Source organism: Patella vulgata, chromosome 7 (assembly GCF_932274485.2).
Source record: "Patella vulgata chromosome 7, xgPatVulg1.2, whole genome shotgun sequence".
Taxonomy (NCBI): Eukaryota; Metazoa; Mollusca; class Gastropoda; family Patellidae; genus Patella; species Patella vulgata.
Window position 1 is genome coordinate 39,675,497 of NC_065885.2, and position 21,553 is coordinate 39,697,049.

Consider the following 21,553-nt stretch of genomic DNA (forward strand, 5'->3'; position numbering starts at 1 on the left):
AATCGATTTGACATGTTGATCTGTTTTGCAATGTGGGGAATCTGTTGGATCAGCTAGCAATTTTCCAATAGACGTTCTCTGAAAATGAAATTAATATTGATTTTCAAAAATATGTTGGTTTCTCTTTTATAACTTTAAAACTCCATGTTAATATATTATGGTAAAATCATATGTTGGCTAATCTTATAATCGACTCATAATCTCGGGTAATAAACATATCAGTGTTAAACTTTATAAACAGACCAATACACAATCAGATGAGTCAACATTTGGTAGAGTTTATAACACTGACGTGTTAATTAACCAATTAAGATTATGAGCCGACAAGATTAGTCTCTCAGCTATTAATTAGCTTTCATGATCAATAATGGTATTATTGAAAATATCAAAAATGTGAATAAATTTATGACGATTATTGTCTTATTTTGATTTGGTTATTTGTGATTATTTGTAATAAAGAAAATAACTCTTATTGCAGTAGTCTGTACTGACATGCCATGATATATACTTGGAATCAATTAATCATTTGACTTGTTTGAATTATTATTATTTCAGAAAATTTATTATTGTGCGCATTATGTGGGTCCTGACTATTTCTAAGGACATTTCATTATCCGGCGAACTGTTAAACCGGATGGCAAATTTAACACCATTATGCAATACATCTTTTAATAATCCCTCTGTCTCTTTCGGCTATGATGTGTTCCTCGACAGTTCGACGATTATATTCTTCACTTCCATCACAACGCGTACACCAACACTGATATCGAACCGACATCGTAAAGAAAATTAGTTAAATTATAGAAGTGTGTGTCTCAAATAACTTAATGTAGCGCCCGCTTCCACAATGAAGTGATTTGACGAAATTACATGGGATTTATATAATATATGAAATTTCATATCCTCCCACCAATACTCAACTATGTACTTTAATCTGACCTCTATGGAAACCATCTATATGTGACGATTGTTAAATAAGTTTTGCTAGGTCTAATTAATTATTAATGAAACACTGTTCAAACCCTCACGGTATAGGAAACCATCTATGTGATGATTGTTAAATACGCTGGCTATATAACAATTATTATTGAACAGCTAACATTTTTTTGTTTATAATATAAATATAATTGCAAAATGGTTATCTATTAAAAGTTGCAACGAAACAAGTACGGGTTACGTACATTGTACTAATTTCAACACGCAAAACAATAAACTGGCTATGAGCTACGGGTTGCGCGGTACTCATTTCAACACGCAAAACAATAAACCGGCAATGAGTTACCGTTTACGTGGTACTAATTTCAACCCGCAAAACAATAAATTGTCAGAACAAAAGAATATATATAGACATATGGTAAATTTAGCTTACCGCTATATACCCGGATATATTCAAATTGGGGCCTGACTGCTGGATACTTATAAATGACGACATTGTTTTTACCTTTTTACGACAGATTAGGGTCCATATTTATATTTTATTATGCAACTTTATAAGTGGCGTGACTATAAAACACGTACTGCGTCTTATGTTCATCAACAAATACAAAAGACACATAGAAGAAACAGCCCTGTACAACTTCCACATATAAAGACCTGTCTTTATACAAAGTCCTATTTGCGAAAAACACACCGGCGAATGAAAAATCGCACGGTAAAAACAATTTTCCTTCCCAAGTTTCCATTTAACACTCACGCATCAGATAAAGTCGGTTGGTCTTTGATTATACCCTTTTGGTGCAGTTATAACAACTATCGAGAAAACACACCAATTAAACCATATACACCGTGTCATTCGTTTTTAACCCGTCGGTTAATTAACATACTCAGTACAGAAAACGCACCGTCCCAGAGTTGTTCACACCTAGCGATAATTAACTCGCCTTTCAGTCCATTTTTCACCCTGGTTAATTAACACACCTTATCTAGAGATTTTAAGCCATAATGAGGAGTTATAATCCGAATTTTATTTTTTTATCGAGATACATAGGTATTGACCGTTTTGCGAGTTTTTAATGCGGCAAACGTACGTTTTAACCTTTACCTATTTCTCAGTGTAACTGTGCTCATTATTTTAGAAATTTACAAGATAGGTTCCCTCAGGCAAATTAGGTCAGTTGTTCAAGCCTCTTATTTCTAATTGAAAGTATATTTGTAATAAAGATGAAAACAAGAAATATTAGACATGAATTTACATAGTAATCGCACAATGGATTAAATAGCTATTACAAAATGTTAATCACTCGATCAGCACATGCATTACACAAATGAATAGGTTACTCCAGCACTTTGTCTATTCATTGTCTTGCAGGTTTAACTTTTAACTGACCAATGTTGACTTTTGTCGACACCTATAACATTATGGTTAAGTTACTTAACTTAAGTACCCACAGCCACAGCGACTTTTGTCAAAAAAAAAAAAATGGTTAGCCCCCTAATGCAATGTTCCTAATCCTTTTACTCATTTGTTTACTTCCTGTTTTATATTTTGACAGTTAAAAATAGTACTGTTTCTTCTTGAAATATTATAAAAAAATGTCTAGGCCTTTACAAAAATGTTCTCCAAAGACTGATTACCAACCTTATTGAATGACAGTGATTCAGATTTTATTGGTGATGTAGATTTTGATAGTTTTGTGTGAGAATGTGATAAAAGTAGGCCTAATCGACAAACTACTTGATTGTTGTTGTAGTCTAAATAATCAAAAGTGATCCATAATGAATGATTTTTATATTGCCGTCGCCCCTGTCCATCTGTCATCCACAATTTCTTGTGAACGCTCTCAATCGGTTATTATCAGATTGTTTTAAAATTGATATATGTGGTTTACATTAGTGAGATGAAGAATCCTATTGAATTTCAATAATTTATGTTCATTACGTCTAGAGTTATGGCCCTTGTTTCACTTTGTTGAACCTTGTGACGCTATTACGCCAAAAGTTATCATCCGATCTTTGTGAAATTTATATGCATTATTTGAAGTAGTGAAACAAAGAATCCTATTGAATTTCAGCAATTTCCGTTTCTAGAGTTATGACCCTGTTTCATTTTATTGAACCTTTTGAACGCTCTAATGCCAAAAGTTATCATCCGATCTTTGTAAAATTTATATGCATTATTTAAATTAGTGAAACCACGAAGCCTATTGAATTTCAGCAATTTACAATAATTACTTCTAGAGTTATGACCGGTGTTTCACTTTGTTCAACCTTAAAAGTTCATACTCGATTGATGAAAGTTATCATTCGATATGTATGAAATTTATATGCATCATTTAAATTTGTGAAACAGAAGTCTGTTGAATTTCAGCAATTTCTGTCAATAATTTCTAGAATTATGGCCCTTGTTTTACTTGATGAACATTTGAATGACAAAAGTGAACATCCCATCTGTAGGAAATTTATATGCATTATTTAAATTAGTAAAATGAAAAAGCCTTTAAAATTTCATCAATTTCTGTAGACTACTTCCAGAGTTGAGGCCCTTGTTTCAGTTTGTAGAACCTTGTGAATCCTCAAACAACAAAAATTATAATCTGATCTGTATGGAACTGTCATGTAAAGGCCCCCAGTTACCTACAAAGGAATAAATATGCGACAACCCTTGTCGACCGCTTGGACGATTTAGCTGCTGTGGGCGTATGTTTCGTTGCCTGGCAACCTATCTTTAGTTCACAAAAGCCCAAAAAAAAAAAAAAAATAGAAATCACCATTATATAGGCCTTCATGAATTTTGCATGGAATATCTAAATTACATGTAGAATAGATTCTATTTGCCATAGTAATTTTTGGTATAAAATTCATATTTATGAAAATGGCATTAAATCTAGATAATTACATTCATTTACATGAAGGGTCTATCTACAGTTGTTTTTTTTTAGTGAGATGACTTTAAAATGCATATCTATATTTTAACATTTGACCATTATAACATTATGACGTCAAACCTCTACATTGTAAATTGTGAATAAGTTTTCTTTCAAGTATCTCAAAAGATACGCTTTTGGCAACAAATATATTTTTCCAGGTAGTTTGGATATGTTTTCCAAGGTAATGTATATCTGATCACTACTGTTGAGGAAATATACATCTTTAAATATGAATAAATATATGAAACTTTGAGAAATGTTTTCCAAATGTTACTCTGAAAAGTCTTTTAGTTATGTGTATTATTATGAAAAATGAATTAATATTGTATTTTTAGCTCCTGAGGTGTTAGCTCAGAAACCATATGGTAAAGCTGTTGATTGCTGGTCAATAGGTGTTATATCCTATATATTGTAAGTAAAGCAGTATGCCAAAGAAACCGTAAATACATGTCTGGGTCTACTGTGTAATAAATGTATTGCCTTACAACTCACAGGGAAAATACATATAACTTTATTCATAATGTGGATGTATTATGCCGTCGCCCCACAGGCACTTGAAGGGATTAAAATAAAACTTCTTACTACTGCTTGACTATATATTATAGTATATAAGAAGGTATTTCAGCCGCCATCTTTGTTTTCACGTCTTCAAGGCATTACGTCTGCTAACATCTCACAATACTCACTAGTTCTAACACTACCCGTCGTTTTTATTGCCAACGAGACCTTATTTGATCATTATTCAGCTTCCGATGTAATTAAATTGGCCATTTAACAGCGTTATTAATTACAAATCAAACGTGAAGCGCTGTCACTTGCCGAAATTCGTCTTCATCAGCCCGGAAATAAGTTTAGTTTGTAGCAGTCTGTATCACCCAGTCCCTCATAAACCTATCCGTTACTCGAAATTTTCCTAGGAACTGGGTGATCCAGACTGCACCTGCGGTGCGGCCTCGCTTCGTAGGCTCGATCATTTACCGACTAAATTTCGAGTAACGGATAGGTTTATAAGGGACTGGGTGATACAGACTGCTACAAACAAATCTTATTTCCGGGCTGATGAAGACGAATATCGGCAAGTGACAGCGCTTCAAGTTTGATTTGTAATTAACCCTTTTAGGGGGATAACGACATTAATGTCGTTTTCCGACACACGCGCTTTACGGGGATAGCGACATTAATGTCGTTTCACCGTAAGTCGCCAAAGTAACAATGTACACGATTGGCTGTATGAGATAATTCTATTTTTATCAACTAATGGGTGAAAGAAATGCATGATCTAATTTATAAGAACGGTAACTCTTATATTGTTTTGATTTGAAGCCGAATATTACCGTTACTTAGCGATAACATAAACAGACAGCCTCGGGCTGTGAATAACATGGCGTCTGCCACGAAACCCCGTAAGCGTCCTCGCCCTAATACGTTTACTGTAGACGATGTTGTTGACATGATCCATATTTCTGATGAAGAAAATTGTTCGTCTGACAGTGGCAGCGATATTGACATTGATGAACTGTCTGCATACGAGTCAGATTCAAGTGAATCAGATCGAGATTGTCAAGAACGAGATGTAAATAATGTAAAAAAAACCAAGAAGATGCTCGACGGAGTCGACGATAAATATTAGGCCTAATGACGTTGAAACACTAGTACATCAAGATGATAATTTTGGTACAGAAGACCAATTAGACGACATTTGGATACATGTGAATGATAGGCAAAATGACAGGCCCCCAATCTTACATGATTTTACAGCCGAGTCCGGTCTTGTGTGGAATCCAGAGAACTGTCATGAACCTGTGAAGTATTTTGATAAATTTTTTGAATCAACCAATTTTACAAATAATAAATCTCTTTGGCAGTTTTTTGTAGACGAAACAAACAAATACTTTCAATATAGATATGATAAATATGAAAATATACCGCCCAGATCTAGACTGCATTTATAGATTCCAACTGATGTACATCAAATGAGAGCGTTTATCGGGTTGATCATAAATATGGGCTTGGTACGAAAGCATACATTAGAACAGTATTGGAATGTGAAAGACTTATCCCAAGAGACACCAATATTTAGAAACACTTTCACGTATGAAAGTTTTAAACTACTCCTTCGTTGTTTTCATGTCAGCGACAGTTCGATGGAGCCGAAAAAAGGAACTTTTAATTATAATCCCATTTACAAATTTCAGTCCGTTTTAGACCATTTTAATACGTCTTGGGCACGTGCATATCTTCGGTCATGTAACATAAGTATAGATGAAAGCATAGTTGGTTTTAAGGGCAGACACGATCTTGTGAACTACATAAGAATTAAAAAACATCATCAGTGGGGACCAAAGGAATATAACCTGTCTGATTCTAGGACTGGATATTTGTATCAGACCTTATACCACACATCAAGTATAAAAACTTCACAATATGGACAGCTGTATGATGTATGTGATAAATTGTTGAGAAACCACGGTGGAAAGTATCATCATTTAATTGTAGACAATTACTATACTAGTATAGACTTATGTAATAATAATGCCCCCAGGAATCAAACAAACTTTAAAAAAAAAGATGAAGTTATTGCTGTACGCAAAGGTCAGTTGTTGGCAGTCAATTGGTACGATCGCAGACAAGTTAGGTTTTTAACAGCGCATGGTTCCGCTAATGATGTCAAGCTAACTAAGAAAGACAACAGACTTGTTCCTCAGTTAGTGAACGAGTACAATCACAGAATGGGAGGGGTTGACCTCAGTGATCAAATGACAGATCATTACGCAGCAGAATTGAGAACTGTAAAGTGCTGGCGGAAAGTTGTTTTTCATCTTATAGACAGAACAGTTACTAATGCATATTTGTGCTATAAGAACAATAAGAATATAAATGGAAAAAAACTAAATCATCTCAACTTCATGATCCAGTTAGTAGACGGACTTATAAATGGCTATAAACAGCCACGCCGAAAAATTGGTCGTCCCAGCCTCACAACTCAGAGTACTTTCTAGCATACAGCATTACCTAGAATCTATTCCTGATAAAAAGCGTAAATAGTGTGTGAGCTGTGCACAATCAAGGGATGTAGGGTTTAAAGGTACGCGTATAACCACATGGTGTCGAGAGTGTGGAGTGGGTCTATGCCGCAGATAGTTTCCTGGTTATTATTTAAACTAAAGTAAACATGTTAATTATTGAAAGCTTCAGTTTGTAAAAGAGTGCCAATATTTTGCTACATGTAAAGCTTATAGTTTATCTGAAAATGAAGAAAACATTTAGTATTACCAATATACTGGTATGAGTATTATAGCTGTAATGCTGCAATTTGATCAAATGACATTATTGATTGTTGATATGTTTTGTAATTGGTGATTGAAAATGTGTTCATTAATTGCAATTGTATTTTACATGTAATGCAATTTTGATTAGATAGTATAATTTGATTGTTGATATTTCTGCAGGTTCTTCTGTTTTCCTTGAAACTGCTGAAAATATGTAGCTAATTGCATTAATACACCTGGATTGTAAGCCTATATGTATTTCACCTGTGATGCAATTTTGATCAAATAGTCTTCTCAACTGAATATTGAATTTATTAAAGGTTGATTTTTTTCTATCCTGTTATGTTTCATTGAAATTGAAGAAATGGTGTACACAAGTTGCTTATTTATTTATTACACCTGAATTTACCTGTATTTACCTGTAAGTGCAGTTTTCACCATTGTTGTTGCGATTATATAGTTGTTACCATTTGATATATTTTAATTTAAAATGGTTAGTAAAAAAATTGGGGACAAATTGTACATTTTTCAGTACACCTCAATTTAATTGTATTTCCACATGTGACACTACTTTGACCAAATGATATTATTGATTGTTGATATTTTTTGTAATTGGTGATTGAAAATGTGTTCATTAGTTGCACCTGAATTTCACTTGTAATGCAATTTTGATCAAATAGTATTATTTGTTTGTTGATATTTCTGTATATTTTTCTGGTTTCTTTGAAACTGCTATAAAGGTCTATGCTAATTGCTTTAATACACCTGAACTGTAAGTCTATTTACCTGTATTCCACCTGTGATGCAATTTTGATCAAATAATCCTCTCAACTAAATATTGATTTGTTCACAAATTTTTTTTTTATCCTGTTAGGTTTCATTTAAATTGAAGAAATTGTATACACAAGTTGCCTATTTATTCATTGCACCTGAATTTACCTGTATTTACCTGTAAATGCAGTTTTCCCCATTGTTGTTGCTGTTACAGTTATTATCATTTGAAATGTTTTAATTTAAAATGGTTAGTGAAACATTTAGTGACAATTTGTATATTTCTTAGTACACCTCAATTTACCTGTATTTTCACCTGTGATACTCCATTTTATTTTTTAAACTTTTAACTTGTTGTTTCCAAAATTCATTATTTATGTTGTTTTTTCTTAAATTAATAAATTTTTGAGAAAACAAAATACTTTTATCTTGGTTTATAATTTTTACCTGAGCCACACCTGTATTTACCTGGGTAAAATTGTTCCAATTACAAAGTTTTTGCATTTTCAAATAATGTGGTGTATAAGCATATGTCTCACCAAGTTTGGTGAATTTTGATAACATAGTTGTAAAGATATAATAATTTTAGATTTGATCCTAGCTTAAAATTTATTCACTAAAATTAATTCCCCCACAGTGGTTCATCAGTTGCGAAAAATTGCCCCCTAAAAGGGTTAATAACGCTGTTAAATGGCCAATTTAATTACATTGGAAGCTGAATAATGATCAAATAAGGCCTCGTTGGCAATAAAAACGACGGGTAGTGTTAGAACTAGTGAGTATTGTGAGATGTTAGCAGACGAAATGCCTTGAAGACGTGAAAACAAAGATGGCGGCTGAAATACCTTCTTATATACTATAATATATAGCCAAGCAGTAGTAAGAAGTTTTATTTTTTAAAATGAATCCCTTCAAGTGCCTGTGCGTCACCCATGTCTGTGTGTGTGTGTATGTATGTGGGTCGCCTACAGGGCGCAATTCTTACTCGATTTTCTTCAAACTTTGTATACTTATTCCTTATACCCTAAGGATGATCCCTATTGTTTTTAGTGCATGCCCGCCCCCCAGGGGCAGAGCCACGCCCATATTTTGTATTTGTTTGTTTGTCGTCTACAGACCACATTTCTTAACGTATCATTTTGAAACTTTGCATACTTGTTCTATGTACCCTAAGGAACACCCCTATCGTTTGGGGTGCATGCCCAACCCCCAGGGGCAGAGCCACGCCCATTTCCTTTTTGTGTGTCTGTGTGTCGCCTACAGGCCACAATTGTTAAGTGATCATCTTGAATCTTTACATACTTATTCCTTATACCCTAAGGATGATCCCTATTGTTTTTGGTGCATGCCCGATGCCCAGGAGCAGAGCCAAGCCCATTTCTTGTATTTGTTTGTCGTCTACAGGCCGCATTCTTAACGTATCATCTCGAAACTTTGCATACTTATTCTTTGTACCCTAAGGACATCCCTATCATTTGGGGTGCATGCCCAACCCCCAGGGGCAGAGCCACACCCATTTTCTTTTTGTGTATCTGTATGTCGCCTACAGGCCACAATTCTTAATCGATCGTCTTGGAAAAAATTCATATGAATTCCTTATACCCTAAGGATGATCCCTATTGTTTTGGGTGCATTCCCGACCCCCAGTGGCAGAGCCATGCCCATTTCTTGTATTTATTTGTTTGTCATCTACATACCGCATTTCTAAACGTATCACCTTGAAACTTTGCAGACTTATTCCTTCTATCCTAAGGAACATCCCTATTGTTTGTGGTGTATGCCCAACCCCCAGGGACAGAACCACACCCATTTTCTTTTTGTGTGTCTGTGTGTCGCCTACAGGCCACAATTCTTAAGTTATCATCTTCAAACTTTACATACTTATGCCCAAAGGCCGACCTCTATTATTTTTGGTACATGCCCGACCCCCTGGGACAGAGCCACCCCCAATGTTTGTGTGCCTTTTGTGTCGCCTACTGGCCGCAATTCTTAACAGATCATTTTGAAACCTTGCATACCTATTCCTTATACCCTAAGGATGCCCCCTGTTGTTTTTTGGTGATTGCCCAACCCCCAGGGGGAGAGCCACACCCATTTTTTCTTTGTGTCTCTGTGAGTTGCCTACAGACCACGATTCTTAATGGATTGTCTTTGAACTTGGGATATGTATTCCTTATAGCCCAAGGACAACAACTGCATGTCACAACCCCCAGGGGCAGAGCCACGCCCAATTTTTGTGTTTATTGTTTACAGGCCGGAATTCTGAATGGATCAACTTGGTACTTGGCATATGCCTTATAGCCTAAGGGTATCAACTATTGATTTTGGTGAATGCCCCGATCCCCAGGGGCAGAGCCACGCCCAATTTTTGCCTTTAGCGCTAGAAGGCCACAATTCTGAATAGATTATCTTGGAACTTGGTATACTTATTCCTTATACCTTAAGGACGGCACTATTGATGTTTTCATTTCAATAACAGGGTGGTACCTATTTATATTGTTCCAAAGCCAACCCTGCAATTCTGAATGGATCATCTTGGAACATTGCATATTTATTCCTTATACCGTAAAGACAGCAACTATTTATTTTGATGCTTGCCCCGACCTCCTGGGGCAGTGTCACACCCACTTTTTTGTTAGTATTTTGTCTGTAAATTTGGCAAAACAAACCCAACGCCTAGCCTTCTTTGCCTCTGATCATATTACAGCCATTTCATATTTCATTCTCTTCATTTTAAAAAGTACCATATCAATCAAAGCTGGAATGTGGACGTATATTGCAGCGATAGCGATGCTCTCGTTATTTTCTAAAATTATTGGGGGGGGGGCTAACATGGTGCAGACCAGATTAATAGGGGGGCAAAGTAGGGAGTCCTCCCCCAGAAAATTTTGAAAAATGGTATATCAAGGTTGTGGACTCTATAGAGGTCACAATTTTTATCCGATTTTGTTGAAACTTGAAATGTAAGTTTATAACACAAAGATCTTGGTTCCTTTCGATATTCGCGCATATCGGACTGTAACTTCATGAATTATGGCCCCTGATTGTACGCAAAAACGCGTTTTTGGGCTTGTGGACCCTATAGAGGTCATAATTTTTATCAGATTTAAAAAAAACGTGTTAATATATCACCGTTACATCATAAGGACGGCTGAGTTCAAATTTCGTGAAAATCGGCCCAAAACTGTCAAACAAAATGGCCTCCGTTCGTTCTCAAATAGCGTAAAAATATGGTATATCAAGGTTGTGGACCCTACAAAGGTCACAATTTTTATCCGATTTTGTTAAAACTTGAAATGTAAGTTTATAACCCAAAGATCTCGGTTCCTTTTGATATTCGCGCATATCGGACCGTAACTTCCTGAATTATTGCCCCTGATTGTACGAAAAATCACGTTTTTAGCTTGTGGACCCTATAGAGGTCATAATTATTATCCGATTTAAAAAATCATATTATTATATCACCGTTACACCCTAAGGACGACTAAGTTCGAATTTCGTGAAAATCGGCCAAAAACTGACAGACCAAATGGCCGCCCCTCGTTCTCAAATTGCGTAAAAATATGGTATATCAAGGTTGTGGACCCTATAGAGGTCACAATTTTTATCGGATTTTGTTGAAACTCGAAATGTAAGTTTATAACTCAAAGATCTTGGTTCCTTTCGATATTTGCGCATATCGAATTGTAATTTCCTGAATTATGGCCCTTGATTGTAGGAAAAATCACTTTCGTTTTAGCTTGTTTTCTATCCATCTCTTGAAAATGTGGGCGTATCCTGCCTGGCAGCCGCTGGTTTTTTTTTCTAAAATTATTGACGGGGGCTAACAGAGGGCAGACCAGATTAATGGGGGGGGCAATCCCCCCCCCCCCTTGGCGCCGCCACTGACTTTATTACCTTCTCAACACAAACTTTTAACTTTTACTTAAACATGCATTATGCAAGAGCAAAATCTGATTAGTACAAGTCTTAAGGCCTGAAATGTTATCTAAATTATCAATTAGACATTAATAAACTTATCCAGACTGTAATAAACTCTCGATGTCAAGGCTAGCCTTCGATGTTGGCTGGATTAGATTCCTATATGCCGCTAACGGCCATTGATAATTAAATCAAGAAAAGTGGATAATTGAGACTATGCTGTTTAAATTAATGATTTTAGTAATGATGACCGAGACTATGCCAAAATTTCACCCTCTTCTTTCTCGGCTCATAGTGGATCAATTTGACTGAAATTTTCAGGAAATTACCTTTACACTATCTAGTTTTTAACTATTATAGCGAGAACTGCCTTCTCTTTATCTTGTCTCCCATAATGTATCTTTAAACACGTTTTCTAGAACCGTTATCCTTAGCAGTCGGTGTCCCAAACTGGTGAAATTCTACATGGAATTTTCAATAACAAAGAATTAAGAATTTGTAAATTTTTAGTGTCAGTTAATAAATATATGGCATATTTTGCTAATGTTTCTGAGATGATAATAACCAAACAAATATTGTTATGATTCCCCATGGACAAGTTAGAATCAAATATTACACTGATGTTTGTTGCTGATTTTAAATGGAGAAAGAGCTGTCTCCTTTTTTCAGATTCACCCAATCACAATCAGTCTAGGATACTGATATATATTTTTGATTCACTCTTGTCTTTCCTCTACAATAGATTATGTGGTTATCCACCATTTTATGATGAAAATGATGCTATGCTGTTCCAACAGATTCTGAAGGCAGAGTTTGAATTTGATTCACCTTATTGGGATGACATCTCTGAATCAGGTAAGTGAACATCCCCCAAACTTCCTACTATTTCTTCACCTCAAAGGGATAGGATTCTTGATAACATTGTAGAACTTTAGTCTGTCAATAAACTTGAGAGAAGAAACATAATGTAAAGGAATATACAAGACTATTTACCTTTTCTCAACAGTGTTGGATGGGGTCCTAGAGCCAATAAGGTATCGTTTTACAGAGCCTACATGCAGGGATGTCACTAATTTTATAAGTAACAGGAAATTTTGCTTAAGTAAGGGGCAGCAAATGTTTAGGGCCGCAGGCCCGAATCCGTGGGCAAACCGAATGGTGGGGAGTGTGTTATGGCGTTAGATGCATTTCGGGTCAATATCTTAAATGACAGAAATTTTTTTTTAAATATTTTGTGAAAATGAACATAAAAAATCTTTCCAAAAAAACTTTAATAATCCAAATAAGTGCTTTTCAGTCATAACTTAGTGATGTCACAAGATAAGCCTTATAGAATTGCGCGTCTACCGATTTTAAAACTGAAATCTGCGAATATTAGTTTAGGTAAAATTTATAAAATCGTAACAATTTGAATAATATATAAAATAATTTTAATCTTCATGATATCAGATAAAAGGCAGGCTGCATTTATTCGGAATTAGAAAATTTTGGTCTGCAAAACAGATAAATCCCGTTTTCTAATTATGAGTGTAATCGTGTGAATGGAAATCCCCAGAAACGTGACGTCAGAGTTTTATTTTCCTGCAAGTGCCTCCCACATAAACAGTAATAGCGCTTGTATTTCTATAACTTTTGAGTCCGATTATTTTCATATATTGAGATCGATATCAAAGCATTATAATACAACTGCTAGTAATATATTTAAACGAAAAAGTAATCTAAAATTGCAGATTGAAAGTCAGCTAAATTCAGTCAATCACTCAATGCCAATGGCTTCCGATTTCACGCTAAAGTGACATGGCGTGAAACGTTTTCTCTTCACGGGAGAACTGTCAAAATGAGGAAAAATGACAGTAATGGAACAGACCTTGTACAGTCAGTACAGGTCTCTATTTTGTTAGGTACACTCATGTACTCTGCTACCATTATAGTATACTTCATTTATCCCACTAATAATCATAGCACAAGCATAATACCGGAGTAAGAAGTTTCCGGTCAAATTTAGTCAATCATTAGGTCGATTAATACAACGGAAGTAAGGGGGTTACCTCCCTTTTTGAAAGTGAAACTAGCATTGGCATAATTATGAACATTTACCGTGAGATATATCCGTCCGTTCGTGAGAAAGGTGAGTCTCACGGTAAAAAATGGTTAGTTGATACGTCTATGTGCTTGTCGTTTAGGAATTAAATTAGTTTCAATTAATATTACGCAAAATTATTTTATTAAAATGAAGTTTCTGATCATTTTTAGAGGAAAAGTAGCTGGAAATTGGCCTAATGTAAAAGGTGAAATTTGTCGGTTACCGGCTTCTAATGACATCCATGCTACATGGCAAAAAAGGGTTGGAGGTCGGGAGTTATTGCAAAATGTCAACAACTAGAATCTCCATTGCTAGAAAAAATTTTATTAGTTGATCTGTCTAGATTGATACAAAATGTAAAGTGGTATCACAATTTGACCTTAGTTTTCTCTTAAAACAAAATTAAGGAAACCAACTTTTCAGAAAAGTTAGGATGTCCTGGAATTATGTGAGTTAAAAACCAGTTAATTACAGCTGTATTATAGTTTAGGATCACCTACTTAACTATGCCTTACAAAAAGCTAAGAATAACCTATGATCAGAAATGTATTTCACCACCAAAATTGCAAGTTATTTTACCGATCTGTTTCACAGAGGTATGTGAAAGTCTTCTTCTAACTCTGTGTAATATGACTGACCTTTATGAGTTCATATGCAGTCTACGTGTGATATCACATCACAAGACGTTGATCATTGGCTTCGATAGCGCATGCATTGTTTACATAAGACTTAATGTAAACTGGTCAGGGCAGAATGGTGCCTTTTACTTAAACATGCATTATGCAAGAGCAAAATCTGCTTATTACAAGTCTTTCTTTAGGCCTGAAATGTTATCTAAATTATCAATTAGACATTAATTAACTTATCCAGACCATAATAAACTCTCAATGTCAAGGCTAGCCTTCGATGTTGGCTGGATTAGATTCCTATATGCCGCTAACGGCCGTTGATAATTAAATCAAAAAAAGTGGATAATCGAGACTATGCTGTTTATATTAATTAATGTAGTAATGATGACCGAGACTATGTACAAATTTCACCCTCTTCTTTCTCGGCTCATAGTGGATCAATTTGACTGAAATTTTCAGCAAATTACCTTTACACTATCTAGTTTTTAACTATTTATAGCGAGAACTGCCATCTCTTTATCTTATCTCCCATAATGTATCTTTAAGTTACACCTTCGCATACTATTTTATGAACCCATTTAAACTAAATAGGAAATATTTTTTATCAAGATATACTTCCAACACCTTTCTTTATTTTTGTTATAATTAAAAAAAATGTTTTAGAATTTAATTTGCAGAAAGAAAAAGTTATTGTGAGCTAATTAACTCTCACTGTTGTCGTCCCTCTCAGTGATACTAGCAGCCTAGCGAATGTTCACTGCTAATCAGTTTGTTATTTTACATGCAGAATTGACTGCCAATATAAAGAAATATAAAACAATTATCCTGTACCGGTATATACAATATACAACTTATAAACTCCGTTTTTCAGAGGGTTAGTGGTTTAACGCGTGAATCTGAATCCTCATAGAAAATTTCAATTTTATTTGTAAGACATGCTTACAATCACACTCGTCGTTCACTTTAGAGAATTTGGGCGGCGGTACTGAAACTGTGAAACGTCGCTATTCGACTCGTTCTTACGTTTCCTACCCATGGTGATAATATAATTTGAAATAAAATAATAATATACAATCATGAAAACCAGTATATTTTATATGCTGTATGAAGTCACAGTAAATGAAATTCAGTTATCAATGCGCGTATTCTAATGTGACCTTGAAAGTAGAGACTACATCAACTTCCGAGGCGAAAAGTCGACAGAATGACAGCAAGCCAAATATTGCCATCAATCCTAGACTTTATCATACAGACTAATTTGTTTACGTGGATTGCATGTATTCAAATGCGACCTGGCAAATTGAGACTACAACCACTTCCGAGGCGAAAATCGAAAAGTCGCCAGCAAAACAGCAAGCCAAAATGATAGGTCACTAATAGCGCGTGTGTTTATTTCCTAATTTCTACTTTTCGAGTTGCATTATGGCTTTGTATACGTGTTGGCGCCTTCTTAATGACATCAATAAATACAAAAATATGACTAAGTCGATAGGACGGTACACAAGCCAAAATGCAAATTGAAAGTAAGAAATTAGGAAAAAACAAGGGGCGCTATTATCGCGGTGCATTATTTGTGACTGGCCACAGCTAAATGAGTCGAAATGCGCACGAATCAATAATGAGATAAAGACAAAATAAGTGAAAATACTGATTTTGATCAAAATTGAGATTTTCACAAAAATGAGTCTATAAATTCTATCTATCGACACAAAAGATCAAAATAGCAATAAAACATTTTAAAATACCTGTATTTGAACGTTTTGTAAGAGTACCCTATTCTTAAATCTGTCCTATTTTTTAAAATTCTCGGTCATTCCTCTTGCATAATAATTGGCATTGTTGTAAAGCGGAGCATCTCTAGTTTACAAATATGATCAAAATATTGTCAATGAATTGATTTTGAACAGATAAAATCGAGTTTTAAAAACCCTAAAAAATATAAATAAACTCCGCCTGTTGCCATGCTGTCTACACAACTCGTTTGCTGATTGGCCCAGACACCGCTTGCAAGGCATTATCGATAAATATTTGGTTTTGGCGATAATGTTTTTGGCTAACTACATGCGATTCACTCTGATATGTGGCAGAAAAAAAATTAATTCTGATCGTTTATAGATTGCCGTTGAGTGTTAATCGAAACAATGTGGCTGATTATGTAAATTAATCGACAAGCGGGTGTGTGTCATAGAGTAATACTATTACTTATCAACTGTCATGGATCAATAATAAAGCCGTTGACAACTCATTATTTACTCTGAATAATTAATCCAAGTGGTGATTATTTGATATCTCATATCATCTTTAAAAAAAAATCTATAGGCCTTAAATGGAAATAAACAAAATGGCCAATAGTTTTCTTTTCGAAGAGAATTTTATTGATAGCTTAATTCCATTTACTGTCGCTTCTTCATACGGCATGCAAAGTAAGGAATGCATCTTGGATATTATTGTTTAAAATTCTCTTATCACCATGGGTCGAAAAAATGAGAACGACCAATGAGCCGAAATGCGACTATTCTCGAGTCTGCCATTGAGTATCCTCTGAATAATGTTGATATTTACATCAAAGCCAAAATGCACGAAAGTGAACGTAAGCATTTCTTGACTATGAAATTGATATTTAAATAGGGACTCATATTTTGATAACGTCATGGTACCTGAAAATAATAATAGACCTATCCTACATGCAAAATCTTATTTTAATTCACGTGTTAAATGAACACGTGTACAGCTGTGGCGGCTTCTTTGATGATTATCCAATCAACAATCTTAATCAACTGACCACTAGCTGGCACTAAGGTGCTAATTAATTGATGAGTTAATCTCACCAAAGTTATAATATACACAACAGACTACTAATGTATAGCTTGTTCTTCAGTATAACACTATCATGTGAATATTATGCCGTATGTGTTGTGGATGTTTCGTTACGAAAGGAGTGCATTTACGATTTTCGTCGTCAGCCCCCTTGAAATCCTAAATAAAAAACATATTAAACGACAAAATAGCAAATAAATTGTGGAAATAGTCGGTTCAATTTTTATTAAGATTTTCGTCTCCAGCACCCCTGAAAACCCATGGAAAGATATATTCAACGACAAAACAGCAAATAAATGGCCTGGTTGCTATGGGATTTTGTTTTGGAACATACCAAATCTTTGACTTGCTTTTTCTCAAAACTTACATTTGTAAGTTGGGTAGCTTCTAATGGACACAGCTCAGTCAATTTTTGCCTAATTCAAACATACTAGACATCAAATTGAAGGTAATGAGTTGGAGAATGTGAAAATAACAATAACTATTTTTATACGCCCACATTGAAATGTGGACGTATATTGCCGTCGCCCCCGTCCGTCCGTCCGTCCATCGTCCACAATTTCTTGTGAACGCTCTAACGCCAAAAGTTATCATCCAATTGTTTTAAAATTGATATATGTTGTTTACATTAGTGAGATGAAGAAGCCTATTTAATTTCAACAATTTACGTTTATTACGTCTAGAGTTATGGCCCTTGTTTCACTTTGTTGAACCTTGTGAACGCTCTAACGCCAAAAGTTATCATCCGATCTTTCTGAAATTTATATGCATTATTTAGATTACTGAAACAAAGAAGCCTATTGAATTTCAACAATTTCTGTTTATTACGTCTAGAGTTATGGCCCTTGTTTCACTTTATTGAACCTTGTGATTGCTCAAACGCCAATAGTTATCATTCGATCTTTGTGAAATTTACATGCATTATTTAAACTGGTGAAACAAAGAAGCCTATTGAATTCAGCAATTTCTGTTTATTATGTGTAGAGTTATGGCCCTTGTTTCACTTTATTGAACCTTGTGAACGCTCCAACGTCAAGAGTTATCATCCGATCTTTCTGAAATTTATATGCATTATTAAGGTTAGTGAAACGAAGAAGCCTATTGAATTCCAGCAATTTCCGTTTATTACCTCTAGAGTTATGGTCCTTGTTTCACTTTATTGATCCTTGTGAACGCTACAACACCAAAAGTTATCATCCGATCTTTGTGAAATTTATATGAATTATTTAGATTAGTGAAACGGAGAAGCCTATTGAATTTCAGCAATTTCCGTTTATTACGTCTAGAGTTATGGCCCTTGTTTCACCTTATTGATCCTTGTGAACGCTCTAACGCAAAAAGTTATCACCCGATCTTTGTGAAATTTATATGCATGATTTAAATTAGTGAAACGAAAAAGCCTATTGAATTTCAGCAATTTACATTAAATACTTCTAGAGTTATTGCCCTTGTTTCACTTTGTTTAACCTTTATAATGCTCGATTGATGATAGTTATCATCCGATATGTATGAAATTTATATGCATCATTTAAATTTGTGAAACAGGTCTATTGAATATCAGCAATTTCCGTCAATAATTTCTAGAGTTATGGCGATTGTGAACGTTTGAATGACAAAAGTGATCATGTGATCTGTATGAAATTTATATGCATTATTTAAATTAGTAAAACGAAAAAGCCTGTCAAATTTCAACAATTTCTGTAGATTACTTCCAGAGTTGAGACCCTTTTTTCAGTTTGTAGAACCTTGTAAAGCCTCAAACGACAAAATTTATAATCTGATCTGTATGGAACTGTCTTGTAAAGGCCCCCAATTACGTACAAAGGAATAAATATGCGACAACCCTTGACGACCGCTCGGACGATTTAGCTGCTGTGGGCGTATGTTTTGTTGCCTGGCAACCTATCTTTCAAAATTTCCTCATTGTGACTCGGTATGCTTTGGGGGGTCACATTTCTTAATTTCCTATTTTCAAGTCGATTTTGGCTTGTATAGCGTGCTGTCGCCTCACATTTTGTCCTAACTTCTACTTTTCGACTTTCATGTTTTGAAGGGGCGAAAAGTAGAAATTATGAATGGTAGTTAGGCTTCCATACTGAGGGGAGGTTTTTAATTTTTATCTTTTTATTTTGTCAAAGGATCGCTACTTGTCTAAATGACTTCGTATAAACATAGCATTTCAACTCGATTCACTACATTTATCTCATCAGGTTGTTTAACGGGAATGTGAGATTATCCAGTATCATTTATTGGCGAATAACGAAAAACAACTAGGTCGTTTTTCGATATTCAGACTTGAATCTCCAAAAAGCAGATTTGATGAATGTATATTTACAGAATGTTTCCAAAACACATTTGATTAAATCAGAGTTGTGCACTTGATAAATGAGCTGATGCTACATTTCAGGATTCATTAAAATATTTTTTAGAGCTACTTTCTGTGCTGTAACAGGTAAAACGTTTATTTGTGGTAATTAACAAGACTTTTTTATTCTCAGTCGCCGGTGGTCCGGCCGGCGTCCACAACAGCTTGTGGATACTCTAGAGGCTAAAGCTAATATCTGATTGACTTTAAATTTATGTACAATGTTTAAAAAACCTATTAATTTGCAGAGTTATGGCCCTTGATCACTTTGAAAAATCTTGTGGACATTCTAGAGGCTAAAGTTAATATCCGATTGACTTGAAATTTATACACAGTGTTTAAGGTCATGAAATGAAGAAGCGATTTCCGATAATTAGTACCAGGGTTATGGCCCTTGAACACTTTGAAAAATCTTGTAGAAGCTCTTGAGTCTGAAGTTAATATATGATTGACTTTAAACTTATACACAGTGTTTAAGGTCATGAGACAAAGAATCATATTCATTTTCAACGATTTCTGATAATTACTGCCGAGTTAAGGTTCTTGATCACTTGGAAAAATCTCGTGGAGGCTCTAGAGGCTAAAACTCCATTTCATTCATTCATTCATTCACTCTAGAGGCGAAATTTAATATAAATTGTTTAAGGTCATAAGACAAATAATCGAAACAAAATTTCGATAATTAGTACCAGAGTTACGGCCCTTGAACACTTTGAAAAATCTTGTTGAAGCTCTTGAGTCTAAAGTTAACCCTTTCAATGCTAGACGTAAGTCCACTGCCTATGCTAGACGTAAATCCACTGCCTATGCTAGACCCTTTTTTGAGAAAAAAAGGGAGGTTGGAACTGAATGCCAAGCAGTACTTATGGAAGCTTTTATGAAAAATCTTTTTGTCTGTTGGGATGGGCATGAGGTTGGGCTAAGAGGAAAAAATAGAATTTTGGAAATTTGCATAATAATGTAGTCACGTGACGTCATGGAGGCCATTTTGGATTTCTCATTTCTCACTAAAGCTAACACGAAAACAAATTTTTCTCCATGAAATACTTAAAAGATATTGTTTTTTTCACTGGATTTTGATATAGATATATATAAAATGAACAAAAATATCAATAGCAGCCATGAGCAATGCCGCCACGAACACTCGCATCATGTCTCCCGCTGCCATGACCACGTGCGGATTGCAATACCTTGTTTTTACTTTCACTTTTACTTTCATCCCCAAGTTCCATATCATTATCAATATAGTTAGTCAATAGATCTACACGTTCGGGACTCGGGAATTGCCTACGTCTTTTACGATCCAGCAGGCCAGCATTATTATCAACATCAGAATTATTTTCAGAATCTACTGCAGACACAGGGCTATCGTGTTCACATTGGGCTTGTTCAGCACGCACGGGAGGCATAGCTAGCCATGGGCGGAACGTCGCGCCACAAATCACACACTTCATAATACCAATCACTGTCCTGACTACTATCATTATCAAGTAACTGGACACGAATTATGTGTATCACCCGCCTCGAAATTGTCCACGTGTTGGTCAGCAAGACGTCATTCACGACTTCGTCGAGAGTGCATCGTCTACGTTGTCACTATGCACTCCGCCATTTTACTGTTTGCCGTTTTGAAACACGTGGAAATATGTTCTAGTGTATAGAAAATACAATAGATGGCACTTGCAGTTACGGTACTAATTTTAGCGAGGGCTTTAATGAGTACACAGTAATACCGGGTACGCGCATTTTACTGACATTTTATAATACCCGGTACTACCGGGTATACGCAGTGAAAGGGTTAATATATGATTGACTTTAAACTTATACACAGT

At 35.1% G+C, this 21,553-nt stretch overlaps 1 protein-coding gene across 2 annotated transcripts in view; it reads left to right on the forward strand.

Annotated features, from left to right (window-relative positions):
- LOC126828393 (calcium/calmodulin-dependent protein kinase type 1) overlaps positions 1-21,553 on the forward strand; it is a 179,057-nt gene that overhangs the window by 145,236 nt on the left and 12,268 nt on the right. For both annotated transcript variants that reach the window (XM_050558175.2, XM_050558176.2), the window contains 2 exons: positions 4,202-4,277; positions 12,570-12,682. In XM_050558175.2, the coding sequence (XP_050414132.1) occupies positions 4,202-4,277; positions 12,570-12,682 (189 nt within the window). The remainder of the gene's footprint in view (positions 1-4,201; positions 4,278-12,569; positions 12,683-21,553) is intronic.